Source organism: Leptidea sinapis, chromosome 34 (genome assembly GCF_905404315.1).
Source record: "Leptidea sinapis chromosome 34, ilLepSina1.1, whole genome shotgun sequence".
NCBI lineage: Eukaryota > Metazoa > Arthropoda > Insecta > Lepidoptera > Pieridae > Leptidea > Leptidea sinapis.
In genome coordinates, this window is record NC_066298.1 from 8431807 (window position 1) to 8449886 (window position 18080).

Genomic DNA, 18080 nt, shown 5'->3' on the forward strand with positions numbered 1-18080 from the left:
ACCATGTTGTTCTAACTTCCAGGTCTACACCCCTCATGTGCCCGGTAGAACGCAAGCTGACTTTCTACGTCACACCTATGTACTTGCGTGATAATTTTCCTCCTAAAGTGTATTAAATAAGCCTAGATATATTATACTTTTAGATAGACTGTCACAGATGTGAACATGTTGATAAAAGTAGCGGCACACTGCCGCCTCTATTTTCAGCAATGCTCGCACACTAAACAAAGTGACATACATAAGTAGCTTGTCATTTACACTAAAGTCTTAGATTATTTAAAGAAAAAAATTGAGTTTACAGTTAACCTTTATTATGAGCAAAAGCACACAAACTAACACAAAGTGTCATACAAATCGCGAGTGTAAGACGTAGCGAGTCACGCACACTTAAGCATTAAACCTGGCCTATTTTTATCGGTTGTCTAACAGCAAGAGACTCTATCTAGACGTCTAAATATATTTAAGAGTAAATGATTAAACCTGGCCTGTTTTCATACGCTGCCGAGGCTTACGTGATAGGTGAGGCAATAAAGAAATTCGTGGCCGACTTTTTAAGGTGAGAGTGCTGTATGCTTGAAGGCTACACTATTAAGGCTATTATGCCTTTGGACCTGCTATATAAAAGTATACTTGGATATAAATGAAAGACAGAATGAAGCAGTATGTATAATGTATTTATAATTACATTTGTAATAAAACTATTGTACTTTATGTCTTAATACTAATTCCAAAAGAGAAGTGTTTATTTCGTCAGTCTTTACATCGATTATGAATTGAATACAAGCCAATATATATTATTTAAATGAAGATATTGATTACAAATAAAATACAACTCTTATATTACGTAGACAAAGCAATAAAAACTACACAGTATCTCAAAAGTTTTCTATCGCAATACGAAATATTATCTATATAATGGTACTTGTCCATTAGCCCGTAACAGTCGCGCGGCACATACAAAACTTCTAATTAATATAGTTTTTTTTTTATTAAATATACAAAGCATTCGGTGCCGCATTGAAATAGATGCAGCATTTTCATCAAAACTTCTTAAATTTTTGTTCAACGTGTGTGTTTAGTTTCAGTTTACATAAATAACAGACAACTTCTGTCTAATACAGATATATCTTATATAAGCAAATCGTTCAATATGCATGTATGTAATTTACAGAATCAAGTAAACAACCACCTTAAAAGTATTTAATAAATAAAGTAGGCAAAACAATGCACTCGAGTTTAACTCATATCATCCTATAAATAAACAATAAAATAAATAAAATAATTTTTCGTACTACCCTCAATGAAAATTCAAAATTGTTATTGCAGTATTAAAGCGAATGATAAAATGGCAAGTTATTATGAAAATCTTCTAAAAACTATATCTAAATTGAAACTATACAGTTTAAGTAATACATAGTATAGGAAAATTGCTTATGTACATAAACAAAATTGATCACATTTATCGCTAAACTAGATAAAAATTGGATTAATTATTAAAAAAAGCAAAACAACCACAGAATAGCATAGCACTTAGTATTTATAACCGCCATTTAATATGAGCGTATAACTCTATTTTTTATACAAAATACATACTTACAAATAGTTGTTGTACATTTTATTATATAAAATTTTGTTAAAACGAAGATAAGCATTATACGGATGCTTATTCATAATCGCCTTGGCGTCGAATTTAATGAAAAATCTAGGGATAACTGAATATAAACCTTAAATATTAACGGCCTTAGAAATAAAATTGCCATAAAGTTATAACTAAGCATAAACCAAGAATATGTAAAATGTTTACAAATAGAAATTTTGAATAGTTTGTTCGGACGTATAACGTTTCTCGCGTTTATTTGCAAGTCAGCTTGTCATTCGGAAAACTTCAGAATTTTCATTGTCAACGACATTGTAAACATTTTGCATTTTCTTTGTTTATCATCAGTTATAACTTTATACCAAGTTTATTTGTAAGAATTTAAAATAATAAAAATAATCACGTTTGTCATGATATGCAAAATAAGTTCTAATAGACATGATACTAATATATTTCTTATACATATTTCATATAAACCAATGCAAACAGTGCACATGTAACAGGTTCCACAACTTATTTATTGCATATAAGTCGGGTAATGAAAGAAAAAGAGTGCGTGTGTCAACCTGACTTGCAGACCTTTCGTCGCCGTGCGTGGAAAAGGCATAAGAAGAGCCGGATCCCTTAGGCAAGTTTAATATTAATTATTAATATATCCATATAATTAATACACAATATATATTATTTATATATCAAATTATAATAAATTGGATGTATAAAAACTGCATAAGCTTTATTTTTATTAAGGTAATCACCTAAATCCATGACATATTTTAATTGGCTAAAGGCCGAATAGTAGTAACCATTATCCTACCTATTAAACTATAAAACATTCGGTGAATTCCGATGGTAAGGGTATATTCGATTGTTAATATTAGTACACGTCTGGATGGAAAAATATTCATGATAATCTTTAATAAGTTAATTATTTTTATTGCATTTTTTTAATCTACCTGAGAAAGTTAAGGCATATTCAGACTAATACTATCATAGTTTCTCATTGATCTTGTGTCGTGAGAGTTCATTCTGGCGAGGATTTCTTGTTGCAAAGCTTTCAAAGTCCTCGCTGCAGATATGTCGGTTGGCGGCGCGAGAACTAGTGCCCGTCGAGCGTGGGGGAGCGCGTCTGCCGGCTTGTTGAGCGCGAGAATAGCGCGCGACATTGCGTACGCACATTCGAAGGCATTTGGGCGCAGTACTGATGCACGTGCGGCAAGCTCCAGTGCATCTGATGGTTCCTTTAACAACAATGGGAATTACTTATACCTAATATTCATTATATTGGACAAACTGTTTAAATAAGAAAAATGAGACATAAGAATTTAGTTTAAAAAAACACCACAGTCTCATTTCGTCGTCTCAAAATAAATAATTTTGAGAAGGGGGTATATTTTACTTCAAATAAAAACTTTACTTTTAACATATCAGAAATTATTAGTGTTTACTTATATACAATGAAAGTTTTATTGAATGTGCTTCAAGAATGGACTGTACAATAGAGCAAATTCTCAGCATTATTGACATTTGAGTTTATATAAATTTAAAATGAAGAAAAACACTTTTGATCTATTGTTGCGCATTATCCGAAATCGGTATGATGCGCTCTCATACCGTTAGTAAGTACAAATCAGCGCCATATTTCAAGTGAAAGTGTTGTATGTATACAGAATCCACAGATCACCGCGACTTCTATTACAGCCGTTCCCAATATTCAGTTTATGTCTTACTTGAGATAAAAATTGTAACTATCGTTGACTTTATCCGTACACGCTGTCTGTCAATGGGACGACGTATATATAGCTTACCAGAGATAGAAGTTTGTATGGAAATTACAATTCACGCGTCCCAATATAGGGCGATAAGGATGACTTATCGGGTATATTGGGACAGCTTCAGATTATTGACAACTAAATACTGATAGTAGAAGGTAGTAATTTATCTCTATCTGTAGATAGTATATTGGAAACGGCCGTTAGTAATTAATGTACATTTAAAACAATTTAATGATAACTCACTGTGTTACTTTTGTAAATTGTCTGATTTTGGAAATTTAAATTGACGTCAGGTCCAAGCACACATGATAATTACTTTAAACTACCTTAAGCATTAGATATGACAAATTTCAATTCTGTTCTTACCCATGTAAGAAAGAAGAACAAAATTGAAACCATTGACAGCGTTTTTAAAACGCGGCGATTTTTATTGTCCTGTGTCCAACATTAGACAATGGGCGGTAAACGCTGAGTCCAAAGTAATTTTGTCATACTCTAGTGAGAATGAGGCCTTAAGAGTCCATGGTTTCAATATGTTTAAGTAGTTACCTGATTAATTAACTTACGTTTAACTTTCGTTTACATCTCGACAGATTCAGCAACAGATTTGTCTTGAGCTGCACAAAGGCTAGCGCGTGTTCCTGTACAGATTGTGCAGAGGTGACACCCTCGTCACTTATGAGTGGATTGATCTTCTTGAGCGCGTATTGATAGCGGTGCGCCGCCTCCGAAGGCCGGTTTTTCCTGTATAGCATGTTGCCATCTTCCAGCAGCTTGTTTAGAAGAATAAGCCTGCAATTAAGAAGAAGTGTCATTGTTAAACTTTTAGTTAAATCTTTTTCTTTTGCTGAAAACTAGTGTGATTATGAGTTATGTAACAGACTATCTGCTAATAAATTGAACTTTTTTTTTTATCTCAACAAAAATCAAACAAAAGTAAAGTTTTATAACAGAATAAATAAATTTATGAATACATCTATTTTTTTTGTAACTTTACGTCCTGATGATAACTTTGTACCAAATTGAATACTTGACAATATTTATATCATATCAATTATATTAATAACTAACTAACACTTTCTCACAATAACATTTTCAAAATGATGCCAAACATTACAATAAAAGAAACTAAAATCTAATGTACTGTCGATTGTTCCATCTTTATACCATATTTATTTTTTAAATAATTTGATTACTAGTGGCCAGTCCAGACAGTTTTAGTATAGCCCACGTTAATGTTGTCATCAATAAAATATTATGTTTTAACCGTTGACATTTTTATTAAATATTTTTCGCATTTCTTAAGGTAGAGTCTCTATTAAATTAAAGGTAAGTTTATTTAAGTCTCAAAATATATTCTCGTGATTTGGAGTAGTTTGAAGAAGTCAATTAAAATAAATCTTATCTAAATAAAGTTAAAAAATATGCTTTAATCAGAAAACTTACATAAATTCGGGTTTGCCAGACGCCATTACCCACGTGGTTGGGCCGAGTTTTGCTCCTTTCTTTAAGAAGCAATTTACCACCTGAAAAAAAAATTCAATATTTAATTCACTGTCTATTATTGTTGCATAATTATATCTAGCCCTGTATGAAAAGAAAAAAATCATAAAAATAATGTGTTGAAAGTTATAAGCATCGCAACTTCCATATTTCAACTGTAATTATAAAGCTTATATAGGCGTAAATAAACAAGTTATGGAGTTTGAAAATTGCCATATAGAGATAGACTAGTTACTTAAAAATTCAAATAATTTTATTTTGAACAGGTATATTCAGTAGTTCTTTCAAAATATCCATATGCCTAATGGCCTGTTTATAAAATTTTCGCGCTCGTTTTCGTTATAAATCATTACTGAAGTGAAACTTTTTTAGAATCGATGTGATTTGAAACTCGATGAAACGAAAAAGCGAGACGATAGAGAAGCAAACACGTAAATGTATTGGATTCAGCCGGCGAGAGAATGAGACAGACACTTTATGTGTCTGTATGAATTTATTCATAAGATTTTTTGTGGGAGAAATTGAGATAATACTTGTTTGAGTACCAGGTGATCATAGTTGGAGAAGAGATTGTCTTATGTATGACGCGAGCATACCTTAATGTATTATGACGCACGACGTATACATAGACATCAGAACATAAATATGGTAGCGGTGATAGTAATGTCTTTCATAGCGATTGGAATCATGTGCCATCCTAGCAACATGTACCGCACTAGCTTCTTACTGCACTTTTCAGCGTGTATCACTTTCGCACATGATGTTAGATGAGATAGCATGCATTTAAGCTGCAACGAGTTTGAACTGTTGACTAGTGTATCAAGAATAAATATTACTGTGGGCTGTGAAATTTGAATTTTATAAGACTCCTGAGCAGCAGTGTTAAAAAACGCCGATACTTACGGGAACATTTCTCTGTCCAATGGCTCTGTCCAGTGGTCTCAGTCCACTGTGGTCCACCTTCTCCAGCGAGGCTCCTCGTTCCAGCAGCAGCTCGACGAGGTCTGCTGGTCCTCCGCAAGCCAGTCCTAGTGGGGTCCGGCCGCTGCTGTCTGTTTGATCTAGAAACAATTTCAAATTTAAACTTCCTTTTGTGCATCAGCAGACTTAATATCTTACCTATATTGACGTACAATAAAGAACTACACTTCCAATCGCCAATTAAAAGGTCGTCAAAAAAGTCCGAGCGGCGTTGTATATACATTAAGATATACAGATAAAATTAAAACATTCATTCAAATTAACACCTTATTCCTTGGTAGTAATGTTCAAAGTCTATCGTATTATATGCTCATTAGAAGGTCGGACGGGAACATTTTGTTTTAGCAATTGAAATGTAATTATTTAGCAAAATGATTAAAAACGTCAAGTTAGTTGCACATTTTTGTTAATTTAAAGGATTGTTTCTTAAGTTTGGATATGCTTTTGTTTGGACAGATTTTCACTGAACACTTTGTCATTGCGTGGCATTGTATTCAAAGCGCGGTCGAAACACAACTAAACAAATCTTTGCCTAATAGACGCGGAGGCAAAGTTTTACCTCAGACAATTTGTGATTGTAAATCTAGTTGAATTGTTTATTGTAGGAACGTCAATGCTTGCCTATCATATTTCACGTAAGAGACATTAAATCTTTCTTTAGGCGAAAAATATTTTAAAATAAGGCTATACCCATGCATAATAAAATAAACCTATACCTAATATAAGTACCCTTATGTTATTGTATGATAATAAAAACATAATATAACAAACATTTGTATTAACAATTTTTATTTTGTAATATATTCCCGATAAAAGTTCTAATTCAATTCAGATTATATTTTTCTAAATGGCATACTGGTAAAATGTATAACTGCGATTCATAATTGTTGTTGTTGGATTTTGACTTGACTTTAATGATTGTAATAATATTATGTTATAACAGTACAATATTGTATATCTTATTAAAAAGAGCGCAAAAAAAGAATGCTATCCGAAACGGTGGTAGTGTTAGAAGTGACATAAAAAAATGCCTTTTTGCCTTTAAGTTAGAAAGCTATTAGATGAAAGTAGAAATGGGCTTGTAGAGACCTGAGAAAGTGCATCGGCTTAACTGGTCTACCTCCGTCTAAGCTACTAAGGGTACTTTACTTTTGTATTTAAATGATCATAAAAAAGTTCTATAATTGTATTTTAATGATATTTACCAACACTGGCGCCTTTGTCCAAGAGTACCACAACAGTTTGCAGCCGTGAACGTAGACTTGCCCAGCCGAGTGCAGGCATTCCATCTGCATCCACTGACTCAGGGTCAGCTCCTGTCAAGTGAGAAGTATTACTAGAATCACTAAAAATAATATCACACATAGAAAAAGCTAGTGTTGCGTAGAGACTTCGCTTCATTGACTTTCTTCTACCGCTTTTATCACGAGGACTGTTCCGAAGAACTGTTTCAACAGATTCCTGGCTAATACAAGTTACGTTCGTTAATATATATAAATATATTAAATAATCTTTGACAAGACTTTTTTTTTGTCTGGCTCTGCGCAGGCCACTCTAATTGTATTATATTATATAGAGCAGGTTAAGTTGTTATATGATTTAAAAGATGGGCTGGGAGTTTCTGTTTTTTTTATGAAAAATTCGATGAGATAAGCAGGACTTTCAACTAATGGTAATTGATACGCCTTACCCATTACAATGCAGCAATGCAGTGCCGCTCATTCTTGAAAAACCCAAAAATTCTGAGCGGCACTACAATTACACTCGTTACCTTGAAACATAAGATTTTAAGTCTCATTTGCCCAGTAATTTTACTAGCTACGGCGCCCTTCAGACTGAAACACAGTAATGTTTACACATTAATGCTTCACTGCAGAAATAGGTGCCGTTGTGGAACCAATAATCCCTGCCTCCCACTTGTAAATCTTATCAGTTCTTCTCTCCATTTCAAAGCTCCTTTATCAACTGATGTAGTTTCATGACGTTTACCAAGTGCTGTTGCAAAATAATATGTTTATGTCATTCCCTATGGTTTATATAAATTTATATTTCTATGTTTTCAACGCACCTTTACTTCTGAGCCACGACGGATTATACCTGAGGCATATAGTCGACTTAAGCCGACTTTACACTAACGATAATATACTCAAAATAAAGGTTTAGGAGTTTTCACTTATATATGAATGTGTCTGTACTGACCGTGAGCTAATAAAGTCTCTACAACGTCTGCATGCCCCTCAGCGGCGGCAAGTATCAAGGGGTTTTTGCCCCCCGATCCGGCGACATCTGCCCCCGCATCTAGCAGCCGAAGTACCAGTGCTCCTCTTCCTATAAATGCAATTTTAAATATAAATACTTAGAAATACAGCAGTTTGAAAGAGTGTTATAATTATACTACATTATTTCGTTCATGCGAATATACTATATTACGATAGTACCTACCATTGTGATTGGTGATGCAAGGGTGGAAAGTAGGTTATTGTAAACGAGCCATTATCAACAAGCCCAAGCCGAAGGCGAGGGATTTTATGTTTGCGATAACCTACACACCCGTGCATTACACGACGTTTTTTAATACATTAGTGGGAAAAAGTAAAAATAAATCAAATAATTTAATATTCAACAACGTGCAATAGGTAAACATACAAATACAATTTTTTTGAAAATTAAGAGTAATATTCTAGAAATAAGTAAAATTCTGTGAAATTTGCAGAAATGGATGGGTTGAAGATCATTTAAATCGTTGACTTCTAAATTTAAAAGTATTAAAAAACTTACAAATCTTAAAATATGGGCAAGTTGAAAATGATCAAATGTAGTTTTGTATACGCTAAGTATTATTCACGCGTAATTAAGTAGTTCTTCACAAAACAAGATCTATCATCACTCAAGCCATTTTAAAGATAGAAAATAATAGAAAGAAAAAAAAGTAATCATAATACTCTGTAAATGATTAAAGCTTTTACTTTATAATCAGCCAATCAATTTGAATGTGAAGATTGATGCAAAACAACGTACCATTTTTAGCAGCCAGTGCTAACGGTGACATCTGTCTTGCATTGAGCGAGTAGGGAGTCGCCCCACGAACCAGCAGTGCGTCCGCAATACAGGCCGTGCCAGACGAACACGCCGCAGTTAGAGCCGTCTCGCCCGTGACGCTGCATATACCATCAGGCTGTAGAAAAATTTGTAATGTTAATTACATCAGATTAAAACTTATGCCTAAGTTTTAAATTACTTTGCAATAGTGCACGAAAATTATGCTAACGGACTGGAGAAAGTCAAAAAGGTATACGAGAATCGTAAATTTTGGAAAAATCTCATTCATGCCTATTGCAACGGGAAAGAAGGTCTTTATTTTTGTCAACTTTCATTAAATTATGCTCGATCCTATAAAAATTCAATAAAATACTAATTAAGTTTATACCTACATGTATACTACAATAAATTACTTTTTAACACCACAAACTAGAAATAGTTCAAAATTTATACAATGCTTGATTTTAATTAATAACATGCTAATCTTTCCTTGATAAAAAATGATATTTAATAAATTGCAATGATTTTTTTTTACACAGACACCCTAGCACATTTTAGTTCAGAAAAACTTACTATTAATTCAGCTGTGTCCAATAAATATTCAACAATATCCAGATGGCCATTTTGAGCCGCTGCAATTAACGCATGTCTTGCTCCTGGAACTAACTGTTCAATTTTGCCATCGTAGATGTCTATCGAATTCCTGTCATCTTTACCACTTTGACAACCCAAGAGGTATATAACCGTATCTCTATGTCCATTTTTGGCAGCATGAACCAATGGCGTTTGTTCCGCTGTATCTGTATGACTTAATGAAGCTCCTGAAAATGAAAAAGAATCATTAAATGATCGTCAAAATATAATTCGCTTATGTTTTTCAAATAAAATTGTCTTACTAATATTAGATGTTGGCAAAATGTAACTTTGAAAAAAAAACAATACCTGTAGCAATCAGCATTCTTGCAACATCAGTGTGACCTCTCTGGCAAGCCAGCGAGAGTGCTGTACATCCTTGCGAATTGGTCATTTCCAAGTCAGCTCCAAACTCAATCAACAAGCCGACCATAGCTATGATCCCTTGATAAGCGTACATACAAAGTAATGGCGCATTTCCAAGACATTCCGTAACTTGATTTGGAGATCCTCCAGCTAAGAGCATTAGCCTAGATACTTTGACATTCGGCGTGTAAACGTTTCGCAAATTAGCGATTGCTTCGCCAACATTGGCAGAGCTTGAAGCTACAAGTGTCGCTTGTAAATCTCTAGGACAAAGCCCTAACTGAGCTGGACCTAAATTCCTGTACATATGTGCCTTTAAAATATGATGTCCTAATTCCATGGACTTTTCTGGGTCTAAAGGTGATTGTACTCTTGATAGTCTAAAGGCTATTGCACAGTGGCCAGCTCTTAAGTCACACAAAAATTTGGGGCTCTCATTATCTTCACGCCTAATAAGCCATTCTCTGAACGAAGGATGGAAGAACATGTAGGTGTTATCGATTCTTTTTACGAGAAAATCAGTGAGAGATTCGAATCGATGACAGAATTCTTCCCATGGTAAAAATGTGTCTACTAAAAGCGAGTTGACAGAATAATAAATTTCGACTAACGTAAGTGGATACAATGCTGCCAAGCAAACGCTTAGTATATGAGTGACCTTTTCAAATGATTGTACTGTAGGGAATCGAAGATTAAACTGAAGTAGGAATATTTGCGCTAAAGATATAGGTACAACTTTGTAATTTGTCGATTTTACTACAATGTGACTTCGTTCTAAGAGATCAAGAATTAGCTTCATAAATAGGAATGAGCCTTGGCTTAGATGTAGCACGTATTGCGCAAATTTCATCACGGGGTTGTGCACTCCTTCTGATTTTACCGTAGAACTTTTTATGTTCGTTTCTATAATTGGTGCCACTTGAACCCTTGCATTGAAATACTCCACTAAATCTTTATTAACATTATCAGATTCATCCAAACTTAGTCTCGTATACGGCAATTGCTTTGTCAATTCTAAAAACTGCGTTCGTATCGTTGTGACAACTTTAAGCCAAGAAGGCATTTCAGGAACATGTCTGATCAGGAAAGATGCTATTGTATAGCCATGATCTGGTCTATGGTATTCTGCTTCACAAAGACCATCAACCAAAATAATGCTATTTGCCGAATCAATGCTTCCATTTCGTCGTAGAATTACTAGGGGTTCTATAATTCCTCTAACAAAAGCTAAATCTGGATCTGCAATGCATTCCTTAAGGGACAGGCATGACAAAAGATGTGCTTCGCTTAATAAATATTCTCTATAGGCTTGAAGTCGAGGTGCTTGACATAACTGCGCCGCTAATGAATGGACAAACTCGCCGACTAGACACGTGCTATTGTTGTCAGCCTGCAAAATTACAGTTACTTTATCACTCTTATTTAATGTAAAATATATTATGTTTATGCTGGTAAAGTTTACTGTAAATGAATTTGAACTAATAGATTAGATATTTATAATAATTGTATTGTATACAGATAAAATAAGATTTCAAACAATCGAAAATATTTTTTTTATTCTACAATCATAATGCATATTGTGTTTAGGAAATACTTTAATTATCCTTTATAAAAGTATAGATTAAATTAGTACCTGACAGAAATGATATGCCACTACTTGGGAGGCAAGATGAGTTATGGAACCAGCAGCGATTTCCTCGGGTAAAAGTTCTCGAATATCAGACTGTTCCCTCAGCTCTTCGTATTCGTAATTTCTTTTGCGGCCGAAACATGAATATTCAACAAGTTGTAGGATCAAGGCCGTTTTTCCTGTGCCTGGGCTTCCAGATATAAGAATTCCTATGCAAATATTTTTAGATATTTAGTTTCAAGTAATAAGTTAATTATATATTATTTAAAATATTGGTTATAACTATATGTTATAACTATTGGTTATAATAACCTACTGGTCACAAAATATAAATAACGTAATTGACTATATTTAAAAACTACTTTTTATACCTGAGGCGGTAGATTCAAGTGCTTTTTCCATGTCTCTCATCAGCCACAAGCGTCCGGAAAATATTGTCTGGTTGTCTGTTGAGGGTACTTCGAAAAATAATGGTCGAAGTGTGAGTTGCGGGGTCGGATGAACTGAAAAAAATACAATATTGTTTCATTATCTTCAAATAATAAAGTATCAATTCAAGTTAATACTCATAATAAAAATATTCATTACTATATCCATGATATTATGTATGCTATCGTTAAACTTCAAATCAGTCTTTAAAATAAACATGATATGGGAGGAATCAATAAAAATAAAGATAAAAATAATTATTGTAGCTTAAAGTGTAGGTTTTTTTTAATTTTGTAACATTTGCTTGTTCTATGATGCGTTGACTTAATCAATTACATTTACACTGATCTTAAATAGTCCAATCTATACTTAATATTATAAAGCTACAGTGTTTGTTTGTTTGTTTGAACGCGCTAATCTCTCGTACTACTGGTCCGATTTGAATGATTCTTTCAGTGTTGGGTAGTCCATTTATCGAGGAAGGCTATGTTTTTTTTTCAAAATTAGGGATCCTTAATAAAATTGCTATTTTGTAACACAAGGTGTAAAATCGAAAACCTATTTTTGCGTGCACTGCAAAAACTGTTGACAATAGAACAAAATGATGCACAGGCTATAGGCAATATTTTAATACTTATAAAACTATCGCGTGAATTATACTTTATATGGCAAAACAACGTTTGAAGGGTCAGCTAGTTAATAATATCTATGATTCCTAGAAATGTGGTATAAAGCCTTCAAAATAAAAATGTATGTTTATGAGAGCAATCATTAAAAATTAAATAATTATTGTTGCGTAAATTTGTGTAGGTTTGTTTCATTTCGTACGATTTGCTTACTCTATGATGTGTTTGCTAAATCAGTTAAATATATTAAACTATTCAATTCGTAGTGCTTTGGTAGAAACTATGAATTTTAACAATATTTAACCAAACAAAATACCTTTTTTCAAGTCAGATGATGAAGTTGAAGCTTTACTGCTTACTCTGGCCGATCTTCGAGCAGCCGTTTTTCTATTTTTAAAGAAACCGCTCGACATTCGCGATAAATCTTCTCGGCCATTTTGCAACACTGAAAACGATACTAAACTTAAAATCATAATTTAAATTCCATGGACTCATATTTACACACAGAAGAATAGGGTTGTTACTGTTAAATTCACCTTAATTATTTTCTTTTTGGCACCATATACAGGATGGTATTTTGGGAAGGGCGGTGATGGCCAATTCGAAAACTGCGAGACTTAGAGAAAAGTCGTGAAAGGAGTCAAGCCCTCGATTTATAAGAAACCAATAACTGCATATTTAGTTTTTTTTTTTTAATTTTTTGAACTTTTGACAGAAATGATTTTTCAAAAAAATTACAGCCTGTATTATTGAACCAATAAACTCTGTTGCTGATAAGAATCAATGTTTGCAAAGATATGTATTACAATAATGAAATGATATATACAGGACATACTACATTATGTACATATTACAAGATTGATATTAGTTTTTGGAAGGCTATTCCAAAAACATTAACCCCCACATCTTTCTATTGGTCGATATTGTGTGCCTGTTTCGATGGCATGTTAGTAACATTAAAAAACATACAACAATATAATTATACTTTGCCAGGAAGTTTTATTCATGACATATTTTAAACTTAAATTCTGATAATCTAAACTTTTGTTTTGTTTTCGAACCCAATAGCTCTGCATTCCAATTCAAATGTTTTAAATCGACGCACAATTTGTATCAAGTCTCTTTAATTGAAAGTTCAAATCTACCATACATATGAGATGATATGTTTCTGACATGAAAAGATGGGAGCATAGAAGTATTTCCTAATATAATATGGATCACTTTTGTAGTTTTTGCAAATCAAGTTTTTTAGGAATTATTTGTTTATCCAATACTCCCAAATAAAATAAATTTAGGTTTACAAAGTTGTTGAGAATTTGTCAATTAATTTATATTCATGTTCGTTTAACCAATTAATCTTACTTGTAACTGAATGCCGCCTGCTGCCCGGACTTGATGAAGAGCAATTACTTGCAGCTGACAACGACATAGACGCTAGTGATCCTAATGATTCTCTTCCGAGGGGTGTGGCCGCGTCTACTTCCGAAGATCCCGTAAGTGTTGACACCTAGAACGAAAAGATTACAAAGTTTAGTGATTTAGAAAGTAAAAAAAATATACTACGATCGGTAAAATATTAATCAACTGATAGAAAGCAATTTTTTTGGGCGTATAAGGTTTTAAAGCTCAAAAACGCTTGAAAAATTTTAGTGATGCGGACGACTCGCAGAAATTTTTTACTACCCGCAACTTTTTGAATACATAATAATTGCGTTAATAATTCATTTAAAACAAATATTTTCAAGTTATGCTCTCTAATATATTGTCAAGCTTAATAAAACTAGTAAAAATTTTCTAATAATGTCAACTGATATGAAATACTGACACGATTAAAATCTGATTGACTTTCTTTGCATCACTTGATAGTGTGATGAGCCCAGTTACATTATCAATAATGCGCCATCTTTTTTTTATGGAACAGGAGGACAAACAAGCGTACGGGTGATCTGATGTTAAGTAATCGCCGCCGCTCGCATTCTCGTGCAACACCAAAGGAATCACAGCCATCTGTAGAGTTGCAGAAAGTTAGGCCTTTACAATAATTACATTAGATCAAAAGGCGCAATCCACACTCGCAATCACTTTAAATTTTAAAGTTCCTTCCTCTCGTAAAATTTGCTTCCACTGTGAATACATCCCACCTCAAACCTTTGTAACGTTTTCATCTTGGTGAAGCGCCCAGACCCGACGTATAAGGCACGATGTAAGGGGCTTAGTGGTAAACATAACAGTTGTATTAAGACCGTTGGAGGTGTAATCTGCAGTGGCGTGGGTTCAGATAATAATCCATGAAGTTTGATGCAAACAAAATATTTAGTAAATTAGTCAACTTACCGGACTAGTATTGTGTGAAGCCAAAGTGTGAGCATCCAATGAGGCAAGAGATGTGCAGCTTTCCCGAGACTTGTTTCTGGAGCCACGGCGTTCCCCCAACAGCAGACCAAGGCGCATGTAGAGGTCATTCTGGCGTCGCGACTGGAAACCTTGCTTGATATGACCTCCTTCGTCGTCTGTAACAAAATCTGACATTATATTTGAACATCATATCAAAATATTAAAAATATGACATGAACAGGCCATTTAGCGTATAAATAGGATTGTATATAAATCTTTACAGTACCACGGACGAGTATAAAAAAAGAAGGACTCCGCGCCATGATATTAGCAAGTGAAGCACCGCTATGCTAGTGTGTGTGCGGTTACGGGGGATACTAGTTACACAATTTTTTCTCCCTTAAATAATCATATATCCACAAATACTTTTAAAGCATTGTTTTTACACATTTTTCCAACGCACGACGGCATTTTTAAAATATTTTATTGCGACGCAAACTGATCTGTCACAGACGATGACAATTCTCATAATGGCCGCCTGTCGGCCTGTAGTAGTGTAAGTATGTGCGTGGGGCTATGTATTTACACGTTATTCGGCTTGTTTTAGTGCTACACTGTTACGTAAGGTGACATGGAGTCCTTATTTTTTTACTAGTCCGTGTACAGTACAATACATTAAGGCAGATTTATTAGCAGAAAACGATGACGAATAGGCGAACACCTCATTATAACTGATCCCAGGAGTGCACGGTGTCTAGACACACCAGGCGAGTTACTTAATTAGTTTCTTACTATTACTTAATGAGACAATTATTGATGTGGACCTACCAAAAGGGGTGTCCCATGCAACAATTATTTCAATACAACTTTATCATATTTAGATAAAATTCCGAAAATTTCCCGTCTATAGTAAATATACTTCATTTTATTTTCCTATCACGTCAATAGCCTGTTCATAAAGTCAAATAAAAACATGCCACACTAAAAAATCATGCAAATATTTTCATCTCAACACTCCACATGCTAACCCAAAAAAAAGTAAAATTATATACATTTAGACGAACATATTAAAACAACAATAATTTTATGATAATGACCATGAAATAATCGATAAATGGATACAATTATAATGTAGATTAAAAATATAACGAAAAAAATTAATCCCATATTATACTTTCAAATCAAAGTAAAAATGGGACTGGATAAACAATGAAGGGATTAGCGTTTGCGTAAAAACACGTGAATTACAATTAAGTAGCATTTACAAGATTTCTTTTATTTGGACGTCGGATTGTACTTGTATATATAATTATGTGTGATTATGGGAAGGGAATTTCCTTGTGTTCCCAGGGTATCAATTAAAGGTAGTTTTATTGGTTCACAAGGAAGTTCAACGTAGAATTATCAATTTTCTTCCAAATCCATTAAGTTTTTCGATGAGTCGCTTATTATGTAATCTTAGATCAAGTCATAGCTCATTCATATGTCTTCCTTTTTCTATCTCATTATTGCTTTATATTTTTGACAGTTAAAAATACATCTTTTGTATGTAGAGCCACGCGCTATTTTCGTCATAAAATGCTATGGCCTGTGTGATATTAAAATACCACTAAGAAAATATTTTTAACGTTTGAAAGGCTGTAATAAAGACCGATAAACATTACAAGATCTGATATTTCGCTGCTTAGGTAATTTCAACCTTAAAAGCTCCTAAATTCAGTTGGAGTTGAAGAAACCAGTTATTGAATTTCTCAGTTAATAAGAAAGATTGTTACAAGGATGCGAGATCCCAGCCAGGATACATCTTGTGGTCACTTGAGACGAACACCTGCGGATCTGCGTGGGAACTGAGAATTGCGATTTCAGCTTGACGCCGAGGGCTTCTAAAAGCGCGTTTATAACGACAATACTTTTCATCCATAATTACTAAGTAATATAAATACTATAAGTAATAATATACTTAGTAATATAAAATAGTATGGCCTTTTTTTGAACATGCCTTTGTTACACCATCCAGAACAATTTATTGAAATAAATAAAGGTAATAGGCATGTCGACCATAAACAAGAAAATCAATTATTAACAAAATCAATAGTTTGTCCCACAATACGTTAAATCACCCTTTTCATCCAAACCTTCTGTCCGAGTGTACATAATGTTATTGTAAGCAATTTCATTGTCATTTGCCGCGATTCATAAACGCGTGCATTTAATTTTCCTAATGAAATAAAATTAGTTATTATTCATCACTCTATAGAAACGGTTTTATTTATCATAACTCATCGTTCCACTTTATCATTTTATACCAAATGTATGGAAGGTTAAAGCATTAGCCCTCCTATATTTTCTTGGTGAAGGATCAAGCCGGATTTGCTATCATAGCTGTACGTCATGGTCACCATGATGTATTTCTACTTATCTGCTATTATCACAAATGTCAACCATTTTATTTTATGAACAACGTTCTATAATTAATATATGATAAATAAATTATTGCAAACATTTCCATCCATATTCATTATATGCATTGAATGCATTTTATAGTCAACCTAATTATTTATCAAAAATTAAAAAAAATATCTGTGACCTTTTCATAGACTTCGATTACGAGTAAAATATTGAACCGCATGTTTAGTGGCCCCGCATAACATATCTATTGTTAAATGCAACCGTTGAAACCTAATATTTATGTAAATACGGTTAACTTTAAACATAATGGTAATACAGTAACTTTGTAAATTACAAATTTTATATACATATTTATGGTGCCTGGTCGGTCCTGTATTCAGGTATTTTTAATTTTAAATAATTTATAATATACCATTTGAAGTTTTTTTTAAGATAAATCCCTATTTTTCTTTCTTTTTTTCATTAAAACAATTTAGTCAAAACTTCATACATTGTATAAAATTTAATGTTAATTTATATAAATATAGTATAAAAAGGGTGGCAATGAATTTCTTGCCACTTCTCAGTAAAACTCAACTTTTAACGTAGAGAATTCATAATAACAATTGAATAAATATTTTTTCTTTCCAATAATTTTAAGCTAATTCATGAAATTCAAGAGAAGGTGGGAAAGCCATTTCTAAAAAACAAAACTAGATAGAAAAATAAATAATTGTAACTATCCTCTTAAGTAGAAGATTTCAACTTATGTGTGTAGATAT

General features: G+C 33.3%; 1 protein-coding gene across 3 annotated transcripts in view; it reads right to left on the reverse strand.

Annotated features, from left to right (window-relative positions):
- Positions 1–653: 653 nt before the first annotated feature.
- LOC126975036 (protein TANC2) overlaps positions 654–18080 on the reverse strand; it is a 241067-nt gene continuing 223640 nt past the window's right edge. For all 3 annotated transcript variants that reach the window (XM_050822814.1, XM_050822813.1, XM_050822815.1), the window contains 14 exons: positions 14911–15086; positions 13939–14083; positions 12893–13021; positions 11893–12024; positions 11525–11730; positions 9835–11281; positions 9466–9713; positions 8872–9028; positions 8053–8181; positions 7059–7169; positions 5776–5933; positions 4816–4895; positions 3936–4161; positions 654–2835 (listed from right to left, as the gene is read on the reverse strand). In XM_050822814.1, the coding sequence (XP_050678771.1) occupies positions 2560–2835; positions 3936–4161; positions 4816–4895; positions 5776–5933; positions 7059–7169; positions 8053–8181; positions 8872–9028; positions 9466–9713; positions 9835–11281; positions 11525–11730; positions 11893–12024; positions 12893–13021; positions 13939–14083; positions 14911–15086 (3620 nt within the window). In that variant the 3' untranslated portion in view covers positions 654–2559. The remainder of the gene's footprint in view (positions 2836–3935; positions 4162–4815; positions 4896–5775; positions 5934–7058; positions 7170–8052; positions 8182–8871; positions 9029–9465; positions 9714–9834; positions 11282–11524; positions 11731–11892; positions 12025–12892; positions 13022–13938; positions 14084–14910; positions 15087–18080) is intronic.